General features: G+C 28.7%; 1 protein-coding gene across 1 annotated transcript in view; it reads left to right on the top strand.

Annotated features, from left to right (window-relative positions):
• Nucleotides 1–9,859: 9,859 nt before the first annotated feature.
• Nucleotides 9,860–19,635, top strand: part of LOC109608488 (putative transcription factor SOX-15) — a 64,241-nt gene continuing 54,465 nt past the window's right edge. Inside the window, exon 1 of the mRNA XM_020024930.2 lies at nucleotides 9,860–10,315. Coding sequence (XP_019880489.2) covers nucleotides 10,275–10,315 — 41 coding nt within the window. The 5' untranslated portion in view covers nucleotides 9,860–10,274. The remainder of the gene's footprint in view (nucleotides 10,316–19,635) is intronic.

Here is a 19,635-nt window from a genome sequence, read left to right as displayed (position 1 = left end):
AAAAAAAAATATTTATTTTTTAAAATTGAGCCACGTATATACATATATTACTCTTAAAGACAATGATTAAGAAGTTATATAAACAGACAATTAGTGGTTTGAATCATGATGAAATATGTGTACTACGTATAATAAATTTAACCCAAACAAGTTAGATAATCACAAATATCAATAGATTTTTAGATATTTATATTTTTCCTATTAATATCTATATTATTTTCACTTGTAGTCTTAATTAATATCAGCCATTTTTATATCAATACAGACAAATTGATTGTAATAAATGTGTTGTTCTTGATAATATAATAAAGTTATAAATAAACAAAATAGTCCTCATTATAGTTTAGGGATATAGTAATTTTGATCGATAGATTTTAGTCCTGGTCACAAATCTTATTAAAATTAACAAAGCTAATGCCAATATTCTGAGTGAACGTCTGTGACGAATTAAACTAAATCCAGTGCGATCTTAATCCTGATTAGTTGAAGTAGTTCTAACAATCGTCCAAAACTATTTTAAATATGACACTTCAGAAATTCATCAACTGAGACTAATATCAGCTGTATAATGTTCTAATTACCCCACTACAAGATCCGCAAACAGTTCATCTAATGCCCAAATTGATATTATCACCTACGGAACCCACTTCTTGTATGTTAATAAACATAATATAAAAAAATCCGGGCACAGTTATGTATTAAATATGTGTGAACTTTTAGTTAATTGCGAATTAAGACCACAGTTCCTTCCTAGAGTCTCCTAACTGTTCGTAGACGGGGCAACCTTGTGTTCATCACTCCGAACAAAAGCTCCCACACTCCACAGTTTTCCCATGGTAAGTGCGGAAACTTAACAATTATAATGCTCAAGGAGATTTTGAACCCCGCTACGAGCAGCCTATCGCTCTCTCTTTCCAATTAACGTCAAAATAAACACACAATCATTAACGTTATTATGAGATTACGGCACCATTCTGAAATTTCTTTTTAATTGTCTTTACCAAACAACTGGGTCGGGGAATTTCATAAATTTTGGTCGATTTACCGGAACCGTTATAAAACACCCGCTTAAAATGGTTCTTTGGGCTACACGGATTTGCATATTTTACATATACAAGATCTTATGTTCGGTAACAAGCCTTCATGGCCATTATGAATCATGATGTCTATAGTTACGTATATAAATGTGCATTATTGTTTATAAATAACAAATAAGATGTTTAATTCTTTTAATTTTGTAATACCAATTTAGTTTAGCCTATTTCTAGTCAGGTTGTTTAAATTAATCAAATTATAACATACAATTACCAAGAATATGTCATATTTAGTTGACTCAACACCGAAAATGGTCGTTTTCTTGTTTACATGTATTTTCACTCTCAACACTTCCTGCAAACTAAATTAGGAAACAGTATAAATTTGGACGTGGTGCTGATTTTCTGACTACGTTATTAGTAGTGTCGTTAAAATTATAATTTCCATTAGTCCAACCGACCATAAATTCAGTACGATTTCCTCGAGTGTGCAATCGAGCCATCCCAATTAACAAAACAAGTCCCATAACCGATTTCGTAATCCGACACTAGCGAAAAACAAGGAGAAACTCCCCCGATGTCAATACATAATCAATTAAAAAGCAAATAATTAGCGCGAATAAAAAGTGACAAAACGCGTGCGTTTTCACTTTTCCTTTTTACGCCAGGGGAGTAACGATCCGTTGCCGACATGTTAAATTTGGCGAAACGAAAGTGTCTCATAAGAGGCATTTCTCGCGCCCCAATAACTGACGAGATGCGTCCTCTAATCAACAAGGCTGTGAAAGTTTACCGGTGTTTACACGGGAAAATGGCCGAAGGCGATTTCGAAACCATGGGGGCGTTTTAAATGACACGAATACTCTCTTGGTATCACTGTTTTTCAAGTGGTTGTCGGCAAAATGAAATCGAAAAGCAGCAAGATTACCTTCGCCATCATAGGCTCTCATAAACAAAAGTAACAAAGTTTATTGCGATGCTATATGTTAGATCAGTTGAACTGACAATATGAAAATAAGGGAAATATTAAAGTAGTGAAGTAGACTTTTCAGTTATGTACCAAAATAGGAAAACAAGAAAAGTAAATCAAAAGAGTACCAGGAAAGGATCTTTGTTAACTCTTAATTAAAATATCCCACTACTAATGTGACTGTTAAATTCAAATAATAAATACAAGAAATTTGTATTGAAAAAATTATTATTTGGATTAACATTCTGCTGAAGATGATTTCGAAAATAACACGGAGACTATCTTGGAATCCTGATTATTCAAGAGTTTGTACTAAAAATGAAATAGAAAAGCATCGTCATAGGTTTTGTCAGAAACAGCAAACAAATGCTTCTTTGGATGCATACTCAATAAACATTAACTTAAAATGAATGAATTCAATATACCTATAATTATTATAAATCCAAATCAGTTAAACTGACAATTCTGGGAAATTGTTAAAATAGTAAAGTAATTTAGGTTTGATAGTTATTGATGACAATAAAAAAGAAAAATAAAATAAAAGAATATCACGAAAATATCTTTATTTATTCCAAATCAACTAACCTAACCTATGATAAAATTAAAAGTATAAAAAGATGAAACTTTCTGTTAAAAGTATACAATATTTGGATTAATAAATATTTAATCTAAGCGATTTCGAAGCCCTAAAATCGTTTTAAATGTCACGAATGCTTTGTTGGTGTCGCTGTTATTCTATTGTAGATTGTCCTGATAAGAAATTTAAAAGTTCCAGAATTAACTTTTTCACCAGAGCTTTTGTTAGAGAAGAATAAAAAACAACATATTTGACTACAACATTGAATGAATCGAATATGTTGTTATTATTCAGTTATTTCTTAAATTTAAATATATCGGACTGGCAATATAATAATTCTAGAGAAATACTAAAATATTATTTTTGATTGTTATTTATAACAACTAAACAAAATATTTAAAATAAAAGGATGCCGGGGAAGTGTTTTTGTTAACTGCTAATCGAAAGATACAACTATTAATTAGATGATAAAAATATAAACATAAGAAGTTTGTATTCAAAAAATTAATTAATATTTGAGTTAATATTCTACTGGTGATTTAAAAACCAAGGAGCCCATTTAAATAACACAATTACCATCTTGCAATCTTCAGTATTGCAGGATTTATTTCGTTGCCACAGGTTTTACCAGAAATAATTAACAGAGCTTATTGCGATTCTTAATTCTAAATCAACCGCTACTAATATGAATTATGGATAAATATTCTATCGAAAGCGATTTCGAAGCCATAAAACCGTATATATCACGAATGCTGTATTGGTATCGGTGTTATTCAAGTGGTTGCCGTAAAAATGAAATCAAAAAGCTCCAGAATCAATTTTGTCATCACAGCTTCTACTAGAAAAAAGTAACAAACTTTATTGCGATGCTTGGTTAATAACATCATTGACCCCAACACTGAATTTATCCCATATCAATTATTTTTTTCAAAAATTTAAATCCAAATCAATCAACTGACAATGTAAACTGGAGAAGTATTAAACTAGTGAAGACCTTTAGATTTGACAATTATTGATAAAAACAAAACAAGAAAACTAGAAAACTAAAATAAAAGAATATCAGAGAAATATGTTTGTTAGCTCTAAATCAACCACCACTAGTATGGATTATGGAAAAATTAATGGTTGGATTAATATTCTATTGAAAGCGATTTCGAAGCCATAAAATCGTTTTATATATCACGAATACTATATTGGTATTGCTGTTATTCAAGTGGTTGTCGTGAAAATGAAATCAAAAAGCTCCAGAATTAGTTTTTTCATCACAGCTTCTGCCAGAAAAAAGTAACTTTATTGCGATGCTTGGTTAATAACTATTAACAAATTTGACCCCAACATTAAATTTATCCTTTTATAATTAAAAAGAAAACAAGAAAATAAAAAAATAATATGAAAGAATAGCAAAAAAGGGTCTTAGTTAATTGCAAATCAACAGATACCACTACTAATATGGATAAAAATATAAAAACATAAAGGAGTTTGTATTGAAAAAAAACTATTATTTGAGTTAATATTCTACGATTTGAAATTAAAATGATATTCAACATAGTATAGTATTTATTAGTTCAACAATTGCTGGCACCAACTTTGGAATTTTGCATTATTAATCGATTGTAAATTATTGTTTTTATGACGTTCATAAAAATATTTCGTTGTCATCTTTATTACTGATAATGAAGTTATTTAAATTTGAACAAATATTTATATTCGATAATGATAATTTATTCAAATGAGACTTAATGCATCTTTCAGCTTTTCTAGTTATTTATTACTTTTTTACTTTATGGTCCCAAAAAGAAAATTTTGCGGTAACTACAAAATATATAAAATTTCAGTTTTTGAATGTTGTTTTGATTCTCATCTTCAATATCACTAATTCTAAAATTATTGATTTAAGTCTATTGAATTTTTTATATTTTACAATCCTGGAGAACTTTTGTTTCAATTTGCCCTTGTTTTAAGGGATTGATTGGCAATTAAATTAATCATCATTGATTATGTAAATATTTATTTAAATATAAATAATAATTTTTATAGTTTACTATAACAATTATTTTAAAGTAATGCATATTATTTTAGTTATTAATATTATAATGATAGAAACGAATGTTTTGATTTAAAAAAATGTAAAATCAAATTTGACAGGATAAAACACTTTACCAGTCCTTAAATCATTTTAATTTTTGATTTGTTCTTGTTCACATTAAAAAATCATTTCCAAATTATTGATCTTCATTACTGTTATTGACATTGATTGAAATTTTAAATATTTTATTCAAATAAATGTTGTTGATCTGATACGAAAAACAACTAACTGTTTCAATTTTGTCTTCATTATAATGCATTATCCCATTTTTAAAATCGCAATTTACTAATATTTATATGGTGCAATTTAAAGAAGAAAAAAATTATAGTCACCACAGTCTGATGACACCGGCATACAATTGACCCCTTGAACCGACTTCCTTCGACCTTTTGGCGTCACATCCGGTCAAATCGTCCTATAGCAACTTCTTTTACAGATTTCTCATGCATATTTATGCTAATGATAATCATGCCGTGTAATTTGCTCGTTTGAAAAAAAATATAGTTCTGTTTAATTTTTATTATTAACAGACCTGTGATGTGTGTAATAACTTAGGTAATTGCTTCTAAATAACATTGGATATCGTAGTGATTTGATGTAGAAGCAGTTTTATCTGATTTTAATGTATGTTCATTACTTAGATCGGGTTTTAAATGCCGTCATGGAATGTTTTGTGTGGAGGTTGTTGATAATCACAGGCTCGTTATTAGCCATTTTAAGCTTTATAAAGCTTGATATTGATGTCTAACAAAGTTGTTATAAAAAGTTCGAGCAAATTTTTTCCTAACTATCTATTCGTAAATGTGTGGTATTTTATTCAGTTACAGATTTGCGTCGGACGGAGAACACGACAGGCAAACATCCATAAAAAAACATTTAGCGAGACATGTAGAGCATACGACACATGCTACACATGCACAATTTTCTATACTTTCTCCCAATCAAATTTATCATGATCTATAAAACATGCGAGTTTGAATTTAAGAGTTTCAACAAAGCGAGATTTGAAATAAAAAAGAATGATATAGATGTGGTGTAATGGCTGGTACAAATAAAATTAGAACTATTTACAGACAGATAAGACAGTATTTATTTAAGTCACACTGAAGTTGTTTGTATAAAACTGTTGTTAATCAAATGTATACATTTAAGTTAATTACTTTGTATGGTGTTTTTAAAATAACGTTATTGCACCAATAGAATAAAACCTTTAAAATCATTCGACGTGAATAAAACATCAGCAAATTATGAAATGGCAGCAGAAAGTATTATAATCGTAATGTGATTATCGTACACAAATTTCTTCGCATGTTTTATAAAACGTACTAGAAATAGAAACAACTGTTTACGAAAACACAATAGACATAAATTCTCCCTCAATTAATTTTCACTTTTAAATTGGAACACCTTTTGAACGTAAAACATTAAAGTGTGGACTGTGACAATTCTGTTGTATCACAGATAAACTATGTAATTGGAAATTTTGTCGAAATTTGTGTTAGTCAAAAGGATTCAAATGTAATATTTTAGTTGCTATTTTATTAAAAATTTCCACTTAAATCAATCTTTTTAACTAAATCTTTGGCGAGGAAGATTTTTTGAAAACAAAGAATGTTTTAATTAATGAAAATATTTTAACAACCATTTTAAAATATCAAGGAGAATCGGGAAAATGATTGGATGTTTATTATATTTACATTTTTTCTTTTAATCCACAACAAAATAAAAATAAAAATGAAAAAAAACCTTTTTTACCCTGTTTGCCTGAAATTTGACCTCTCCCAGTTAGTATCAATTTTATTAATATTTTTATGTGATACCTCATAAATAAAACACAAAATAATTGAATTGAAATATATTTCTTGAGTTCAAGCATAGTTTACAAGGACAAGATAGTAAAAAACGTTAAACGGAACTGAATTTGTTCTTCAAATAGCAGTTTTACACCCCTAGACAGGAAGCTATAAACGTATCCGGTAATGCATATGCACACATCGAATCCAAAATTCTAATAAAACACTTAGTTTACTGTCACCTTTGTTTTCCATGCGGAATTTTTTAGATAACCATCTGCAGAAGTTTCAGGCTTTCAGTTAGTTAATCAATCGTACTGATTTAATTCGAAATTTACGTAAAGAGGATGCGTAAACTAACCAAAACTACGTGAACAGGTGGCCGTTATGAAAATATGATTTTCATTCGACATTATCTGATTACTGTACTAATGAATAAACTCGCAGTTATTGTTCATTTATTTTGTCCGGTTTTACGACCGAAAAGTCGATATTAACCAAAATCTAATGCATTCCGACATCCAACCACCGCAATAAACAATATAAACGTAGGAATAAAGTAAAAGTTAATTCGTGGGTTTTGAATTTGTCAGGATTTTATAGGCACCATGGGCGCCTATAAAACACCAGGACACGGCCAGAAGTGTGAGCGTAACTCGAAACCTAGGTCAAAACACCGAATGCCGCTACCGTCTAAATTTTTACCTACTTTTTTTTACTGAATTAAACTTCATTCATTAATTTTTTTTCTCGGAATGGAAGCATAATAAAATGGGAAAAATGTAAATTTATTCAAATGCAGGGCAAATTCGATTAGCGGTATTAAATATTATTTAAAGTATTTATGTGTATGTTTATATTAGTTTACCTGGTAGTTTAAAAATATTCGTAATTCATGCAAATTAATGAAAAATGTTCCCAGTACTTAAGGAAAAATATAAAAAATGTAGGAAAATTATATTTTTAATATTTTTTACAACATTTTTAACACTTAATCATAATAAAAAACAAAAGTATGTGTTTGAAATAATTTATTTAAATTTGCCTTTGATAGTTTTATTTGTATATCTGTTATTTTAATGATTATTGCATTCAATATCAATTATACTTTAGATATTCAAAATTCTTCAAGTACAAAAATATTGATATTTAATAAATATACAGATTGGTACACTTTATATTGATTTCTTATGGAATGTATCAAAGAGATTTAATAGAATTGAAAAGGACAATATCTAATAAGATACACAGGTATATTTGTTATTAATATATAAATAAATTAGTAAATAATTTTATAAATTTTTAAACTTTAAAATGACTAGCCAATAGTTTAATAATATATTTTAAATTATTTTCATCAAACTATACTTTAAAAGTGTACAAATATCATTAATAAATGTCACCATTAACATTAATCTACGTGGAGTTTAGCATATTCTTTTCAACATGTAAAATAAGCGGAACATCATTTTTCAAGGGACTGGGGTATGTTATATTCTATAGATATAACTCAATTATTATTATTATTATTAATATTAATCTTATTTATGTCAAAGAAACAGGGAATTGTCAATAAGGATTCTTCAAAACTAAAATTGATTAGTTTTGAAGAATTCTTACTGAATAATGTGGTATTCTTAAAGTAGCGGAAGTAACTTGCTTTTACTTTAAACTTCCTGAATTTTATTTAAGTTGAGATAAAAAAATTGTTAATAAAAGAGACTTATCTTCTTTTTTCCTTAAATCATCTTGGTTTAGATATTTTTTAATTATTATTTGCCTACCCATTTTATTGTGTTAAAAATGTTTTAATAATAATTAACTTCAACACATTATTTACATAAAGAATTTTATCAATATATTGTTTCAAAAGTGAATTAATATTTGAAAATCTTGATCAAATTATACATTTTAGAAATTATTTACGAGGATTTTATATTACGTATGGTATGTAAAAATGATCTACAGTTATTTTTATCGTGTTTCGAATATATACCTTGTTGAAACATCTTGAAATTCTAAAATTTATTAATGTCAAGCAGATAAATTTTTCGACAAACGAGATTCATCTTCTACGTTTACTTAAATAATGAATTACATTGAAAAGATGAGAATTTCTATAAAAGAGAATAAAGTACATATTTCTATTTTATCATTTTAATAAGATGATTCAAATATACGTACAGTAGATATAATTTCTACTCCCATCCAAACTAATATGATATTTCGATGTCGAACTTTATAACCCTTACGCTGATCTGTGAATTACGTAACAAATATCATATTTTGACTGATTGCAAAGTTAATTAGAGCATTAAGTAAAGAATTAAATGGTTTTTCTTTATTTGAGACTTAAATTCGGGAATAAACGTGAATCATAGCTTAAAGAAGAATATTCCTTGGATATTGGAATACATATTTTAAATTATTATTATTAGTTCTTAATTTTGAAACTAGACTGTAGTGAAAAGAAAATAGAGAGCAGCCTTTAAAAATTTACATTGTAAGCATTCTAGGTTCCAATAAATCAGAGAGAGTTTCAGATGCTTTTCAATATTATTACTTGTAGCAATATAGAACGAGCTTCATTTTTTTCAGTTAGGGCAGCACATTCACCAGAAATCACCAAGAATTTGCTTAAATATAGAATCGGTGCAGAAGGAAACTGGAAACTGTAGATACAGTAATCTGATTACTGTAGATACAGTAATTGGATGAATCTCAAAAACCCATCGAAAGGCAGAACATCATTCTGCATTATGTGGTTCTAACTCGACTCGTATTGTTCTTCCCTTAAAGCTGTGTAATTCCTAATTTTTAATAATAGGTTCGAATAATAGATGTCCAAAGAGTGTATTTTGTTAGTTTTTCTAATGTTTTAGATGTAGCATTCTTCAGCATGTTTCTGCCTAAACATTATTTTACTTAAACTTTAATAGTCAGGTACCAACAGATAGAAATAATATTAAAATCATGTAATTTATTCATGACAATCACTAAATTATATGTATGATGGATGTAATCATCGCATTCCGGAAAATTTCAAATCGATGATTCACAGCAACATTAAGTACCGAATTGCTGTTTAATCGGTAACTAGGGGTAAGTACGATTGGGACCAACGATGCAGATAATCGCCACGGAACATCTATTGCGTGCCGAGCGAACCCACCAAAACCGAATGATCGACGTATCGGCGTAACTGAAGACCGAAAACGGAAATTTCGGTGCCGGTACCACCGGCCCCACCGAAGACGATCCTCCGGGTCCGCGTGTGCGTTTCCGCGGACGCGCACCTCACACTCGCACCGCGCTCCTGAGAGGTCCTTAGCGGCGCACCGCCTCTGCCCACCACACGGCCCAGAACATCAGTACCGGCCAAGGCACGAGTGTGTACGTTTCGAGCGGTCCGCGCACACCTGCCTCGCAATACAACTCACGACTCAGACGACGTTAACGAGAGAAACACCGGCGCACTAGAACCGTTTCTTCCGTCGGCGGCAACAAGTGCGTACCCGGGTAACATCCCTCCTGCGTACACCGCCCCGGCTGTCACGCGTGTTTCACTCCATCGAGTTTGACTGTTTAACGGATTTCTGCGCGGCACGTGAACTTCGTCCGACGTTTACTGCGTGGTGTTACCTTTCTAGTGCCAGTTTGGACTTGATGCTTGGATTTTGATTTCTAACGTTTTCGGCTTCATTTTTATTTTTTATTCAATTCAATTTTTTTGGAGGGTTGGAGCTGTGTGTTTGGGATGAGTGATTGATAATACTGAGCGAGGGTTTTGTGGCCAGTGAAGATACAGTGCACGATGGCTTCTGACGAAGATTGCAACAATACTTTTACTTATCCGTAAGTTATCTTTGTTCTGATAGGACTATTGATAGTACCATTTTAAATGCTGCGTGACAACAGTTACTTGTTCAATCATATTTACTTACCGAACGTCCCATTTAATATTAAGAAGCGAAACTTTAAATATCTTGACTACAGAATCGTCTTCTCATTGTGATGTTTTGTCAAACATGATAAAAATGAAAATTGGACATGTTTTCATATACTTTTTCTAAGATTGCCCTTATTAATTAGTGTGTCCGCAAATAGTACTCATTTTCCAATTTCGAAACTATCCATTTCAAAGTCACAATTCAATCCACCACTTCATTCTTCGCTAGTTGTCCATTTAGCTTTTCACTAGCTGATCTAGATTGTCTCGTGTCTCAACAACTATCCTGCGTCTTCAGATGATCAAACAATTTAGAATGAGTACCTAATTGCACATGTGCTTCAGTCCATCAATCTTTTTGATTAGTTGCACTCATTCCGAAGAACTGAAGTACCAATTTAAGGATTGAGATGATAAACTAGCGTCGCTCAATAAACTTGTAACTTCTTAAAGGTCTGTGTGTTATTCACTTCACATTATCCTTTTTAACGCAAACCAATTTTGAAAGTTAATAATAAAGAAATAGAAAACAATATGAAATTGTACCAAATAATAAAAGTTATGGACAATTTGCTTTTACCAACAATGTTATAATAAAGGAAAACGTTACGATAAATATTAAAAAGCAAAATATTGTTCCCATTGTTCATTATATTTTGCGATTATTCTTAACAAATTATTATCAACAATCCAACATATATTTGTGAGTAATTGTAAAATATTAAATAATTTCAATATTTTATAACAATTAATTGATGAAGATGACTCATATATAAATAATATTAGAATAATCCTAAAATTTTACAATTTTATATTAGAAATATTATTTGTTGATGTAGTTATTTAGTTCTATTTTTTTATTTTGCCTTTAAATTTTAACAGTAATTTTATTACTTTATGCCAACATCAACCAAATATTATAAAATTGTTCAATTAGAAGTAAACAATTCAATAAATTTATTTTTTGGACATTAATAAACACACAGATATGAATATTTGAATAGTATAAAAGATATTTCTAAAAATAGATAAATTTAATCCAAAATTTTAAGTTTATTATTTACACACACAACGTGCGTAACATCGGATGAGTTTTTAAAATATTTTTAGAGTAATCTGTTACAATTGAATTAATTGCTGATAAAAATAACAACATTATTATAACCTAATGTAATAATATTAAATAGATATAGAAACATGCTGTATAATATGTAAATATCAATCGAATAAATATCAAAACATTGAAAAATCTCATTTGTTTCGCAGTGAAAGGCAATAAAATATAATATTAATCATGCAATTATACGCATATTAATTTTACAATACTATTGAACCTATTCAGCAATGACATATTCAATAATTTATACAAACTATGTAATAATATTTTAGTATTTTATGTTATTCATTACACGGTAAAATTTGTCTGAATTAAGTGAGTAATCGGATGACTGACTTTTAAGAATCTTCGGTATTTTTGATAGTTTTATCGCTTAAAAAATTGCAAAAATACAAAAGTTTCAATGACTAAAATTTCGCTATGAACGTGCAAACCGTCTGCTAGAAATGTTATCAGCTGATAAGGTTTGAATGTGTCTTAAAAAAAAATAAAAGAACAAAATTGGCAACATAATTGTTATCAAAATTGCAAATAAAACCGTTGCCCGGAGGCAAACCAAACACAATATGTTATTAATTAATTTAATATGATTAATTGAGACGTTGTGCCCGACACCAACACATCAATTAACACGCAATTATTTTAATTAAATCGCCTTTATTTAGATAACTTAACAAATTACCGACAACTTTTACCATGTGTTTCACCCGCGGCGCACAATCCAACACGGCCTAACTAATCGTTTTCGAAAGAAATTCAATTGAATTTTTACGCAACACTATCTAAAAAAACCTTGCTTTATCTATTTTCTGATTATGAAAATCTAGCACGGTTAAAACCCGGGCAAATAATGGAAATTACTCAAGTTTATAGTTTTAAATACGGCATTTTAAAACAAACACGGATTTCGTTGATTTATTAATGTTGTTTTAAAAGTGACGCTCGTCGCCTTAATTATATAATTAGAAAGTGATTTTCGGTTTTATTAAAACGAAAAAAGCACACACGTAATTCGACAAGACGGTAAACACGCGGAGACGCGGGCGTTAGGACGGGTACCGAAAACAAAAAAAAAAATGTAACAACCATCGTATGATCGCTACGCGTCGAAGAACAAAGACACTTTTAATTACAGTGACACTATTGTTAACTAACACTAATAAATTTTCTGTCGTCATTTAGATGTACGGTCGTAACTGTACAGAAATCGAACCGTTATTTCCTGATATATCCCCCCGGTTTATCTTCATCATCGTTTTTAATAACTGGGTGAGTCGATTTTCATTTTTTTTTGTTCTCTCCATTGTTTCGAAAAATTTTACGACCCGTAAAATTGGAGGCGATCGACGGTTCGCGAAAAGCTCGCCGCTGCCTCATGAATGGGAGGCACACCACTTGCTACCGGTTTTCTCTCTCTCAATCAAATTTTAAATTTAAAATGGGAGAAGATGAATTGAATCGTAGGGAACCTATTGTTACAGAAATGCAATTGTTTACAATACCTTGACCTAGCATTGTTTTAGTTTCTATTCCCTTTATTATAATGGAGTAACAATGCGGCGCTCCGGATTCTGTGTCACTAAATCGAATGCGCGAATCTTACAGCTGATGATGATGATGATGGATGAAAAAAATGGCCATTTTGCCATGTCGCATTTGGCCGACGAGTTGTCAGCACTGTTTCTTTGCCGTGTTTTTGCCACACTCGACAAGGCTACATTTCAAGTCAATAATTAAACATTTAAGTAATGCACTTATTGCATTTATTGATCGGGACATGCGCGAAAAAACGCGAATTTCATATCAATGCGATTGCTGATATATTTTATTTAACATTCTTGTTTTATGTGGATACCTTATTGGTTAAATTACTTCGTATCTTACATCTCAATTATAATGAACTTATCAAGAGAACATTCCTGTAATTTATTATGTTTGTAATTTATAATTACTGTTTCGCGTCTTCGTTTATTTTTATTCATCGCATTAACAAAAGCATTAATATTTATAATTTGTTTGAGACTTGTGTAAAACTTTTTTGTAATCTCGGAATTTGGATTAAATCGTCAAATATTTGCTTTAATGTAGTTTATGAAAATATATCAGCAGTTGGGAACGTTTACTGATGATCTAAGACAGTCCTTGTGGAGATAAAAATATTGAACGGATTAAAGGGATCAAGTACTAGTTTAATTACTGTGTGAAGTGCTCGTGTTTAGATTTGACATATTACTTCTGATAAGTTTTTTTTTTTAATTGTAAAAAATGCCATTAAAAGTTACTTTGAACAGGTGTGGAAACTTTAAATAACGTTAAATTTAAAAAATATGCTTTCTTGATAATGATATTAATAAAGATTAAGAAATGTCTTTTAAATATTGTTAAAAAATAGACTAAAATTTGTAGGCTCAAATTTATTATGAAATTTACAAAAATTTGGTTTTTCATTTTATAAAAAAAATTAAATGAGAATATAAATATTAATCAATATTGATTATATTAATATAATAATATATAATATTATGACAAGTGGGAGATTTATTTTAATCATATTTTTAAATCCAAAATTTGTGATTTATCTATGAGTGTAGTGGTTACGAAAATAGGGTTAAATTTGTATTATTATATCACATTCTATTTGAATGTATTTAAAGATATTTTAATATTAAATTATAATAAATTTTAAATTAATAAAAAGTTGTTTAATAATTTTGATTGATTTTTTTAAATGTATATAGAAATATTTAATATTAATATGATAATATATACAATAAAATTATATTTGTGAAATTGAAATTGATTTTCATGGTTATTACAAGAATATGACTAAAGTTTATGGGCCCAAACTGTTCACGAAAATAAAGTTAAATTTATAAAAAATTGCTTCTTAATTGTATGATCACAGAAATATTTAATATGTTTAAAATTATTACCAATTTGTATTAAATTTATGTTAATACTTAATATTAAAATACATTAAAATTTGTATAATTGAAATGATTTCGAAAAGACACTAACACTAATTACAAAAATTCAATATATATCGAAATATTTTATTATATTCTATTTTCAATTGATTAGGAAAATTTATAAAACATTATTTTTTAATTAAATAATATAAATATATAATAGATTGAGACAAAATTATTTTAATGATTATTACAAAAACAGACTAAAATTTGTTAATGTGATGATCTGGTAGGATTTTATATTGTGCATAAAAAATATTGTTGCCAATTAATAAAAAATACATTAAGTTTATAAAGAATAAATTCGAATATTAAAATAGTAAAACATTAGAACTATAGAACTTTAGAAAACAAGAAATAATTAATTTTAATAATAACCATGCTAATATCCAAAAGTCACAATTATTGAAAAATGTATAAATAAAATAGCTTTACAGTGCAAAAAAAATACGTTGAATTTTTGTAAAATATGTTCGATAAAATGAAATTTAAAGATATAAAAATAGTAACATAAATTATAATTTATGATGAATTTATTTAAATGATAAATGCAAAATCATAAAAATACAATATATTTTGTTTATTTAAAATCAATTAAATTAATTAAAGTAATAAGATATATCGAAATTGTGTATATACTTACACAGTATATTAAGTATTTCTAATATTTAGACTCGTCAATTTTTATTGTATATTTTTACTGTAATAAATATAATAAGTTATATTAAGAAATCTTTGCAAAGGAAAAAAATGTTTAATGAAAGATAATTTTATAAATTTACAACAAAAATTGCATTGTACTTAAAATTAATATTGTTCACATCATTCGCTTTTGTGGAAAAATATTAAATTAAATTTTGTTTCAAATAATAATAGTTAAGCAATATAAAAAGAAAGAAACAAATGTAAAATGTAAAATGAAAGCAGAGTAGATAAAAGAGAGTAAAAAAATGAAGAAGAAGGAATGATTTGTTGGTGTAAAAATCGCTGAAAGCATAATTAAGCTTTTAGCATTCAAGTAAGAGTTTTAACAGGCCGAGCGCCGATAAAGTTAATTATTTAGATAAACCCTGATGAATTGGACACGCAGTTAGCGATTGTGATGGCGAGCCGGAGTGCCGAGAAGAGAGCTGAGCGGAGCTGAGATGTTAAGGAGCTGCGGAGCCGTTGTCATCGGGGGCCCCGGGACATGGAACGGACGGAGTCGGCGATGGGCTGCGACGCGAGATGAGATGAGACGAGAAGCGTATGATGCACGTCAGTGTCAGTCACAGCGAAACGACACAAAAACAAATCATACAAATCCATGTATATTGAAACTCGTTTGTCATACATCAACGTTTTTAGCGTAACAAGTGGAGACATAACCACACTTTAATGGCTCAAACTGGCGATTTTGAAACACGGCCCATAGCATTTATAAAATACTACGAATAATTGTGAAAAAGTATCCCCCTTAAGTACGGGGCCATTAACATACTTGCTGCTTGATTTAAACGTGATATCGTGCAGCAAATGTCTTAATTATTGAGGTACGCGCCAGCGCGAATCCAAACGGTCTGCTAAGGCCTTTTCAGGAGTGCTCACTTAGCCAACTTTCAGGCAAAAACGCTGCACTCTTCAGTGACGGACGTGAGCTGACTGCAAACCGTGCATTTTATATGTGAATTATTTCCAATGAAAAACTGTCTCTTTATCGATGGTCGGGTTTTTGTCCGCTGAATTTTAGTGTTGTGGAATTTTCGGAGGGTTAACGTTTTTGCGGCGCGTTTTTGTCGACCATCCGAACCAGTAATGTGTCCGGCTTTAAATTTATTTTCGGATCGTTTCTTCTATTTTGATTTAAATCAGACGTCGGATACTCCAGCTACTGGCTAAGCTTGATGGAAAATCAACCCAACATTCCATAACTACTCTTTATTTATTATTTCTATTTTGATTTTGGTTTTACATTTTAATACTTCTTTTATATCTCCTTTTTTAGGCAAAAGAAAAATTATTATTATTATTAATCTACTGAATTTTATTTAAATATACATTTATGACTAAAAATATTCAACTTGGAATTTATTGCACACTTTTAATTACATGGATATTCCTTATTTTACAATCTCCAAATTGATTTATATTTTCTCAATTAAAAACACGAAACAGAAAACAGATGTAAACACAAAAGTGAATTATTATTTTAAAAACCGATTTAAAACTTGAATATTGTAAAATACTATTAAAAAATACAACAGTCACTAGACTTATTTTGTTTTTTAACTTGTCACATTTATTTTTATTAAATACTAAATTTAATTTATTGAAATAAGAAATCATTATAAAATAAATAAAATTATTGAAATAATTATAAAATCATAATTGCGGACGTAAACTCTAACAATTTTAAGCATTTTATCTTATCTTAAATATTTTTTCATTATTTAATACTATAGCTATTGACAGCTCATTTAATTGAATAATATTTAACAATTTAATTTAAAATAAATGTTCTCTTTCTAAAATATTTTATAACACATTTATCAAATTTATTAACTTTTTAATCATTAATTTTATACAATTAACTACAAACTTCTAGTAAATGATTATTGATACTATATTTTTTCATTTCATTCATTTCATACACTATAATTATTAACTTTTAATTGAATGACATTTATTAATTTAAATAAAAGCTTCTTTTTCTCTTTATGAAGTATTTAAGAACGAATTTTCCAAATTTATATTTATTTAATTTAATTTAATTATTTATTTAAAAGTGATTTTAACAATAAATTGCAAAATTCTATTTAAAATGATTGCTCATTTTCATATATTTTTATAATTATCAACAATTCATATAAATTATAAAATGTTTTGGAACATATTTACTAAATTTATATTTATTTCAATTAATATTATTAAGATTTTTTAAACTATTACCATTTACTAACATCCTATTTTTTCTTTAACTTTAATACAACATTTACCAAATATACAATAGTTTATTTAGAGATTTTAAATAACATATTACAAAATGTCTAGTAAAATGAATATTACTAGAACCAGAATATTTTTTCTTATTTAAAACAATGATTAGTGACATATCGTTTAATTGAATAACTAAGTTTATATTTGTTTCAATTAAATTTAAATAAAATGTTTTAATTTAGTGTTTTCAAACCCTAAATTACATAATTTTAGTAAAATAAACAACACATTTGACTATTATACATTTTTTAATCTCTCACTTTTCTCAATTAAAAACATACTTTCTCTTTTTATATGCAATAAAAAAAAATTATCCCAGATATTTTAGACATATTATTGAATTATTTTTAAAAATCTGACTATTTATTTGTTTGCCATTAAAAAAATTATTACGGAAATCTACGCAATATCAATTGTTCGAACATAATTCCATAACCTAGAGAAGATCCGATGGAAATACCAGTTTTATAAAGATAAACACATTCAACTATGTCATTGATAATTGAACGAAAAAGTTATTGTGTAATAGACAGTAATAAATAAACTTAATTATTTTATTAGGTGTAGAGCTGATACATGCTTTGATTATAAAATAATAGTGTGGCGGATTTATTTTTAATTCTGTTCTATTTTCACTTGGGTACTTTTAAAACACTTTAAATATCCAAAGAAAATAAACAATACTGTCGTAACAAATTAATAAACGTCTTTATTTATAAAACAATAGACAGTGTCGAGCTCGACGAAATTTTTATAATATATTAATAGATATTAAAAACGTTTCTCCAAATCACGTGACCGAATATACAGGTGGATCGGTTTATCGACGCGATAAAACTGTTTTTCCAGTATTTTAATGATGCGCATAAAACTAGTTGTGGTGTCTTATGTAAGTAGAATTTGGGTGTGCAACAATTGTTGCATTGTTAATACTGAGTCATTTTTTACAGTTCGCTGATAACATTTTAATATTGGCACAGACCTGAATATTAAAGGACGATTTTTAATGCGAGTTTTTGGAACTGTTTTCTCGGATGTCGCTTTTTGGAAAGCTATGATTCAACCGGGTCAAAATTCACGCCATTCTTCAGCCAACCCTTTAAAACTTTCCCGTATGAGAAAACGGAATGGAAGACGCGGAGCGCCGTCTGCACACAGTACCACCATCTACAAATAGTCGGAATTTGGAAATCTACCTCCCTAATCTCCTAAATAAATAAATTTGATCAAGTTCTATGTCACACGGATAAAGATATTGTTTATTACATGTGTCTACTAGAAAATACTGATTACGTACATTGTTTATGCCGTTATCTTATCAATCCAACGTTCCATATCTGCGTTCAACGTAATTCGATTGTTTCACGTAAATTTAATCGAACAAAAGCAATAAAACTGCAACAAGGAAGTTTTCGGATGCTGGTTCGTCATTACGTATTCGCAATTGTCGTTCAGATAAAACTTTTCATTTTTGAATGAGAGATAAAAAATTATACTGATGTACCCGGATAATCTCGTGTGTTTACCGAGATTTGAATATGAGTCTGGTCACATACATTATCGTGATGGGTATGTGCCAAGTTTAGAGGCGTGTTATAGTTTTCATATATATAAATTACTTATGTTTTGGACACGTTAATAATGGCATCGACTAATAAAATTACGGACAAATTGTTCATTACGACTGAGACATTTATTAAATTATTATTACATCAGATAGTTGTAAAAGAATTTGTGAAACTTTTACTTGAAAAATAATAATTTTAGTTTTCTCTACAACAATAGTTTCGTGATCAGCCCGTTAAATAACAAAATATGGAAAACCTTGTTCATATCACACAAAAATAGACTTTGAATTAACACCTCATTAAATAATTAATTATAGATAAGTCGAAACAAAGAACTCGAATCGCCCACGTTGATAAGATGCACAAGCCCGTCTATTATCGCAATATTTTTTCACACTTTTATTATTAGTTATTGCATAAAAAGTGCAATCGAATGTATGTGAATTAGTTATTTATTATTATATGGAATGGTTAGTTAGATAAAAATTTATCAAAACTATTGGAAAACAAATTGCGGTGTGTTCATAAATTACATGCTGTAATTACCGTTATTATCTGATTAATCACACATCTCAAGTGTATGTGTAATTTATAAA

The sequence above is a fragment of the Aethina tumida genome, chromosome 1, assembly GCF_024364675.1.
Source record: "Aethina tumida isolate Nest 87 chromosome 1, icAetTumi1.1, whole genome shotgun sequence".
In the NCBI taxonomy this organism is placed as follows: domain Eukaryota; kingdom Metazoa; phylum Arthropoda; class Insecta; order Coleoptera; family Nitidulidae; genus Aethina; species Aethina tumida.
This window is presented reverse-complemented; position numbering and strand designations above follow the sequence as displayed.